The 7,330-nt window shown below is 36.9% G+C and overlaps 2 protein-coding genes across 2 annotated transcripts; both read right to left on the bottom strand.

The window, feature by feature from the left end:
• Nucleotides 1–1,353: 1,353 nt before the first annotated feature.
• LOC116110644 (putative disease resistance protein At3g14460) lies at nucleotides 1,354–4,631 on the bottom strand. Its single transcript, XM_031396862.1, has 5 exons — nucleotides 4,263–4,631; nucleotides 3,647–4,150; nucleotides 2,699–3,445; nucleotides 1,995–2,144; nucleotides 1,354–1,431 (listed from the first exon to the last, which is right to left on the bottom strand). The coding sequence occupies exons 1-5, from the start codon at nucleotides 4,629–4,631 to the stop codon at nucleotides 1,354–1,356; spliced, it is 1,848 nt and encodes a 615-aa protein (XP_031252722.1).
• A 908-nt stretch (nucleotides 4,632–5,539) lies between these two features.
• On the bottom strand, nucleotides 5,540–6,637 carry LOC116110643 (putative disease resistance RPP13-like protein 1). Its single transcript, XM_031396861.1, has 2 exons — nucleotides 6,062–6,637; nucleotides 5,540–5,959 (listed from the first exon to the last, which is right to left on the bottom strand). The coding sequence occupies exons 1-2, from the start codon at nucleotides 6,635–6,637 to the stop codon at nucleotides 5,540–5,542; spliced, it is 996 nt and encodes a 331-aa protein (XP_031252721.1).
• Between the last annotated feature and the right edge of the window lie 693 nt (nucleotides 6,638–7,330).

The raw sequence follows: 7,330 nt of genomic DNA, 5'->3' as shown, positions 1-7,330 counted from the left end.
TGTCCCTTAGTCAATTACCATAACACCCTCATTTTTACTAACTTCTCCATGTTATTCTACTTCTTTTCACTCCCCACTTTTTCAACTAATTATGAGTGAAAATACAATTTTACCTCCAATGAAGGTTTAAGGAATTTTCTTCACACTTGTTCAAGATAACTTTAACAAATTCAATTAAAGGTATTAAGGCATAAATAAAGTTACAAACCTCGATGTGGGCGTTACATGTTTGCTATAGGCACTCCGACGCTCAAGTCAGCAAGGTTGAGTGAGACTAATTTAGTGAGGGTTAAGGAGAGAGAAGGTTACCGAAAGTTTAGTCAGAGACTATAACTATGATTGTGATGTGAAATTCTCGAGAGTGAGAATTGCGGGGTCTGAAGGTGTAGTGTCTATCTCTTGTGAGAGGATTGGCCTTTATTTGATTAGTAACTGTAGGATCTTCGAATCCTAGTAGGACTGTGAGTCCTTGGAGTTGAGGTTTCATGAAAAGGAGAACCTTTGGTTCCCTTACCTTAGTGGAAAGAAGGAGTCCCAACGGGTTTAAGACACAGATTTTAGACGAATTAGAGTAGTGATAGACCTCTTCGATAGAGTTCAGAGAGTACCGAGGTAAGTAGGCAACCCTGGGCTCCAAGTAGATCCTAAGCCTAGAAGGTGGTCTAGGATCAGAGGGCCTGGGCCCAGATAAACTGGTGGTGTGACCTAAACGAATCGGATCTCTATTGATTAGGTCCAAATGGTGAGCAGTTGGATAGGTGTACCGGATTGACCTAATATGCAAACTCTGTTGCGAGCCCAATCGGAATTGGGCCTTCGGCTTCGATTTTTGTTGAAGATGTCTTCATCTTTGGGCCTATTTGGACCGAAGACATTTTTTGGCCTTAATATAAAGTATGATATGTTGTTTAGTGAAAATATAACTTGGACAACTTGTCATTGGAGCAATATGTATTCGCACGACTGCTTTTTCTCTTATCCTTTAGTTTGTAATAATTATTCTTACCTTTCTGTACAGTCCTACCATATGTTTGTTCAAATAGAGTATTTTATTGTATTTCAGAAATCTACAAAATACAATAATCTCAAAGTATCCCAATTCACTCATGCAATAATTTACATTCAATAGCGGGACTCTCAAATATGTCAGCGTAAGTCGATAATCCGTCAAGGTCATACGAAGTATAAACCATATCAAACAATGTCATAGGAAAGCAAATTGTTACAGCGACAAAAGCATTTCTAAGAAGTAAAATCTCCAAATGTTGCTGGAAAGAGTTCATCTCGAGGCACTTCATTGAAAAAAAAAATGCTCTCTTCAGTAGTCATCCTTTTCGTTTGCTTCCAACACTCCTATAACTGATCTCCAGGGAATTGCACACATAGATCATCAAGGATAAGTACTTCATCAACCATCAATTTCTGTATAATCTGCTGGAATGTAAACACATAATTTAGTTTATCGAAGAAATGAGTTCGATTCAGTTTGTCAGTCTCTTTTGTAGGCATCTTGATTTTTTTAAATTTGGACTTTAGCTCTTTCTAACGAGAGTTAACTCTTGTATGCGAGATTTCAAAGAATAATTCTGACTAGAAGTAGAGAAGAAATTCATTCGTGCCTTTGGATATTTGTCACTTTATTTGTCCACTCTTAGCATACTATAAAAATAGAACAGTACGAGATAGGGAGAGCTAAAGCCAAATTTTTCTGCTAATGATGACGGCTGTATCAAACTCGAAATCTACACATTGTTATTGCAGAATATCATTAGACCAAAGTGGCAGATCGATGTAATTGTTCTTGATCTTAATGCGTGCTTAAAAATTCAGAAAAAAATAGAGACTGATTGTTTAGATGAGCTCCCAAAATTGCCAAAGGTGCACATGAATGGATCAAATGAGAAGAATATGTAAATAAAGTCAAGTATTTGCACCTTAACAAATTGTAAAATTAGAGCCCAAAATATTCAATGTGCTCAGTGAATTCTGAATACCAAATACAGAACAGTCAGGTTGAAGGACATTGGATAAGCAACTTCAGTCTCAGCACAGGAGATAAGTTTTCCCTGATATCTGAAACTACTATTAGCATTAGCAAGCCTCTTCTGGAAAGCAAAATCAATTGCTAAGATAACTGCATCAAACTGAAAGCGTGAAAATATTTATAATGTATAGAAGTACTAATTAACATTTATGATAGAAAATTGGGGTATAAGATTTGGTAAGTGTAACAATACTCTTCAAAAGCTTACCATTGCACTTGGTGTATTGATGATAGATTACAATTCAGATTTCAGTTGCTTCCTTCATAAGAGATTAAGACACTCTGTTAGTATAGAATTCTGAATAAGCTGGTCATACTTTCAATTGAAGGTAGATAACTAGTTATTATTGACTTAACTAAGGACTGAAAATATCTAAATCGAAAAGTAGAATTGATTGACCTGATACTATTTTTCTAAGTTCAATTTTCCTCCTCTGGATTGTAGATAAATCTTCCATTTATTTCAACACAAGGAATGTCAACTATCTTAGACCACTCTCGTCCTTTATCTCTTCTACATTGTTTTTCTAGGAGAGGACATGAATCTATGTATAACCGCAAAAGTAAGGATAGCAAGCCTTCCTCTAGGAAAGATATGAGCCTTGGGCAATCCTCAATCTCCAAATTTTCAAGAGACAATAATTCTCGAAAAACCTTGGAAGATAAATATTTCAATTGCGGAAATTTAGAAATGACCAAGTGAGTTAGAGAGCTTGGGAGCATCATTCCCATCTCCTCCTGCGGAAAACAAACTACATCTGAACATCCACAAATCTCCAGGTAAGTAAGAGAGATGAACTTGTGAAACCCCCACTCCCTCAAGGACTTATAAATTTCAAGATTATTCAAAACTGAAAGTCCTCTTAGGCTGGTAGGACAACCTTCTACCAGAAATGATCTAATACTTGGACAATCTTCGATTTCCAAATATTGGAGACGGCCGAGACTTTGACTGTGGTTGGGCAGGCCCTTAAGTTTCTCACGTCTATAGAAGGACACCTCAATTAAATTGTTGTTGCGAAGCCCTTCTTCCGGGAAGGAAACAAGATTTGGACAGTCTGGCAAATCAATCTCGTAAAGATAGTTAAGATTGCGCAGTCCTTCAGGCAAGGAGTTAAGATTCTCACATCTCTTTATACGTATTGATCTAAGAGACATGTTACTTCCGAACTTCTCTGCTATCAACTCTAGCTTTGAGCAATCCCAGATTTTGAGATTTGTGAGTGACATAGGTAACTCTCCAGTTAATGAAAAAGTTGTGAGGTTTGAGCAATTCCGAATTTTGAGATGTTTGAGCTTGTCAAATAATTGACCTCTTGATGACAAACAGGTCAAAGATGGACAATTCTCGACATACAACGACTCAAGAGAAAAAGTATCCTCTATATCATCAAACAAAACCTGCAGGTTCCCACAATTTACTAGTTCAAGCGATTTTAGAGATGGAGGAAGATGCCCTTTTGCAATGGATGCTATAGAAGGATGACCTTCGATTCACAATTCTTGAGGACATGTATTGCCATGCTTTATTTCCTGTGTCAAGGATGATAGAACATCGCCATTTATAATCTCAAGCATCCTTAGAGGGGAAAAAATGCTGACATCTGGAAACGGAACAAGAGTTGGGGAATCTTGATTACGTAGTGACTTGAAGGAGTTGCAGGTTTGCAACCCTAGTGGTGGCGTCTCAAGAGAAATCTCATTGTGCCACAAACGGGCGAGTTTCTCACAATTAACGATACTTAATCGTTGTAATTTCTGATACCCTTGCCGTAACCAATTGTCAAACTCCGAAATATTTTCAGGAGTCGAAGCATTCTGTGAATTGGAGTCAGCTGGATTATAATTGCCCGTAGGAAGGCTTGGGCATGAAACCACCAACTGCGAACATTCGTGAATTTCAAGCTCCACCAACGAAGGAAGCTTGTCTGGTAATCTTCCAATGAGTTTGGGGCATTTGACAATTGAAAGCTTGAGGAGTTGAGGAAAAATTTCAACATTCTCACTTTCTTGGATTAGGTTCCAATGTATCCATTCTTGCAAATCCTCGGAAGAAAGAGTCTCTATAAAAAGCCTCTGAGCATCTCTCTCCAAAAATCTCAGAACCTATGTTTCTTATTTTTGTCATCCTTCTGATGGTGAGATCTTTGAGTGAGCTTAGTTGTCCAAGAGGAGGTAAAGATTAACATTCTGCATAACTTTCCAATCTTAAAACCACCAAGTTGGAGAAAGATGAATCTCCTATCCAAGATAGAAATCTCTTGCCACCATAGACATTGATTATGAGTCCTTTTATATTTCCATAAGGTCGAAGCATATCAAGTACATTTTCCTTTGCCGCCTTATTGCTTGAGTTATCAGATTGAGAGCGCCATTTCAAAGACAATATTTCTAGGTCTTTTTTATCTCTTAAAATCGTCTCTCCGATATCTTGTTCATTAGTCACATTCTCTAATCTTGAAATGAAAAGTTCTCCTTGGAGAAACTTTAGATCTTTCAAATCTTTCAATTGGGATCTAGTGTCTTTGCCCACAATAAAATTAGACAAAGTATGAAGACATTTCAATTCTTTCATTCCCAATGGCATATTTTTCAGTAAATTTACACCTCTAATATCAAGATGACGTAGACTGATCAAATTTCTCATATTGAGAGGCAACTTCAAAAGACGAAAAACAATTTCGTAATATTAAACTTTGCAAGTTGAGCAATGAACATATTGATTCTGGTAAATTTCTGATCTGAGTATGAGAAAGATTGAGGTACCTTAGATGTTTCAAAACTTTGATTGAATCAGGTATCTCCATGATATAGTACCTTCTTAAAGATAGCACCCATAATTTTTTGAACTTTAACAACAAATTAGAAAGCACCATATGTGATATATAATAATAATTGTCTTCATCATCCTCATCATCGTCTTCATCATTGTCATCATCACCATCATCGTTATTAACTTCAGCATTAGCATTATCATCTTCATCTTCATCGTCATCATCATGGTTTTCATTCTCATTGTCACCAATTAGTAAGACAATAAGCAGGAATGTTCTTAAGTTCTCAAGTTTATGGAAGATCTCAAATTTACTTTTGCCATCAAAAGTACGAGAAATATAAGAAGAATGGTGCACCCTTTCAACACTTTTCAATTGTTTATTCTAGGCCATTACATCCTCCAGCCTAAAACTTGATTCTTCGAAAACCCATTGAGCCAGACCGTTGACAAGGTCATGCATTAAAAACTTAGAATTATTACTACTTGATCGTTGAAAAATTGACCTTGATACTAGATCACGAAAATACTCACTGCCCAAGTCTTCTAATTGCTTGTTACCTTTGGATTCTCTAATAAGACCTTCGGCTATCCATAAAAGGACAAGTTCTTTTTCTTCAAATTCATAACCTTTTGGCAAAATTGCACAATAGGCAAAACATCTCTTCTCATGTGAAGGAAGATGATGATAGCTTAGCATTAACACCGGTAGGATCTCATTTTCATTTGGTAAAATCCCAAATTTTGCTGTTCAGTATGTTGTCACATTCATCATCTCTTGTCATGGAGTGTAAAAGTCCACCAAGAGCCCCTGCTGCCAATGGCAAGCCTCTACACTTTTCGATCACTTTTTCACGGATCATTTCCACATTTCTACGCGCACCAATATCTCTGTCGTCAAATGCATGCTTCATGAACACGAACAAACAATCATAATCCGATAGAAGCTTTAAGTTATAGTATACACCAGGCGCTATAGTCAATGCAACATCTTCATTTCGTGTTGTCACAATTATTATACTTCCTGAAGCTCCAACCATGAAAGGAGATTTTAATGTTTCCCACAAGCCATAATTAGTGCTCCAAACATCATCTAAAACTAGTAAGAATTTTTTACCAGATACTGCCTCTTTTAGTTGAAGCTATACAGGATTTAAATCCTTTAAATCACAGGATGAGAAAGTGATAGACTCCATAATTGCTTTTGAGATTCTCAAAATATCAAAGTCACTAGAAACACAAACCCATGCCTTTTTGTCGAACTTAAAATCTTCCATTGCCTTATCGTTGAACACATGCTGAGCAAGAGTTGTTTTAACGATGCCTCCCATACCAACAATGGGAATCACAAGAAAGTTGGCATAACCCGATTCAGCGGTTGACATGATTTTGATTATTCTGGCTTTATCTTCTTCTCTCCCATAAACAGCAGATTTGATTGGCAAACTTGTTGTGGGTGGTGGTCTTTGCCATTCAGCAGGAATTGATGACCCTCTAGCAATCTTCTCCAATCCAAGATTAGTTATTTGTTTACAGAGATCCTGCATCCGGCGAGTGATATCTTTTATCTTGGACCGCATGCTAGCATTGAATTTAATAGTACTTGGTCTGCAAGCACCGACGCAAGAAGGGATGCGACTTTGAGCCTTGCTAGTGCTAGCCTGATCCTCCTCCAACTTGCACCTTAGTACTTCTGTAGCGAACTCCTCTAGAATGTCCTCCACATCATAAGCCAAGTCTTGGAGATCATCCAACCACATTTTCACGGCCCCATTAGTCAGTTGCTTCTCCTCTGCATCGTTGAGCACAGCTTCAATCATCTTCAACGTTTTTTCCCACTTTTTTAGCTTTCACGCTACTCTCTCCTGCTGGACGCCAGTCTGTCAAACAGCAATTGAAGGAAGGCAGAGAGAAATACCTCTGATAAAACCATGGCGCAATTTCTCTTTTGGAAATAGGGTTATCACAGGAATGAGATGGATGAATGCAGGTAACATGGATTTTCTTTCTTTTCTTCGAGAGAGTTCTTTTCTTTTTCTTTTGCAATTAAAAAGAAAAAAATAAAATAATTAAAAAGTTTTAACTCTTCCCACTTTATTTAGCTTTTTCTACTTCCCCTTTATACCTTGTCTCTTCTTTCTCTTTCTCTTTGCTATTTCTTCCCTCCTAATAATTTTTTTTTTTTTTTGGTTGAAAATAAAGGTGCATAAAATCACTCACGACTCACTTCTTATCTATCCCAGATAACTCAGGGTTGGTTTGGTTTAATATTTCCCACTATCCTATTCATACTATTTTCAAAATATCAGTTTGTTTCCTATTTTGAAAATACTATTATATTTTCTTCAACTACATTTTAAACCTTTTAAGTTTATTAATTTAACTAAACACCTCCAGAAAAAAAATTTAAAAATTAATAAAAACAACTCCATTCACTCACATTTGTCAAATTCTGACTACATCGTCGGAAGGTAGCTGGAATCTGGTATAATGACACACTACTGGCTGGATCT

The sequence above is a fragment of the Pistacia vera genome, unplaced genomic scaffold (assembly GCF_008641045.1).
Source record: "Pistacia vera cultivar Batoury unplaced genomic scaffold, PisVer_v2 Contig609, whole genome shotgun sequence".
Lineage (NCBI taxonomy): Eukaryota > Viridiplantae > Streptophyta > Magnoliopsida > Sapindales > Anacardiaceae > Pistacia > Pistacia vera.
The sequence above is the reverse complement of the archived record's forward strand: the minus strand, read 5'-3'. Positions and strand labels throughout refer to the sequence as shown.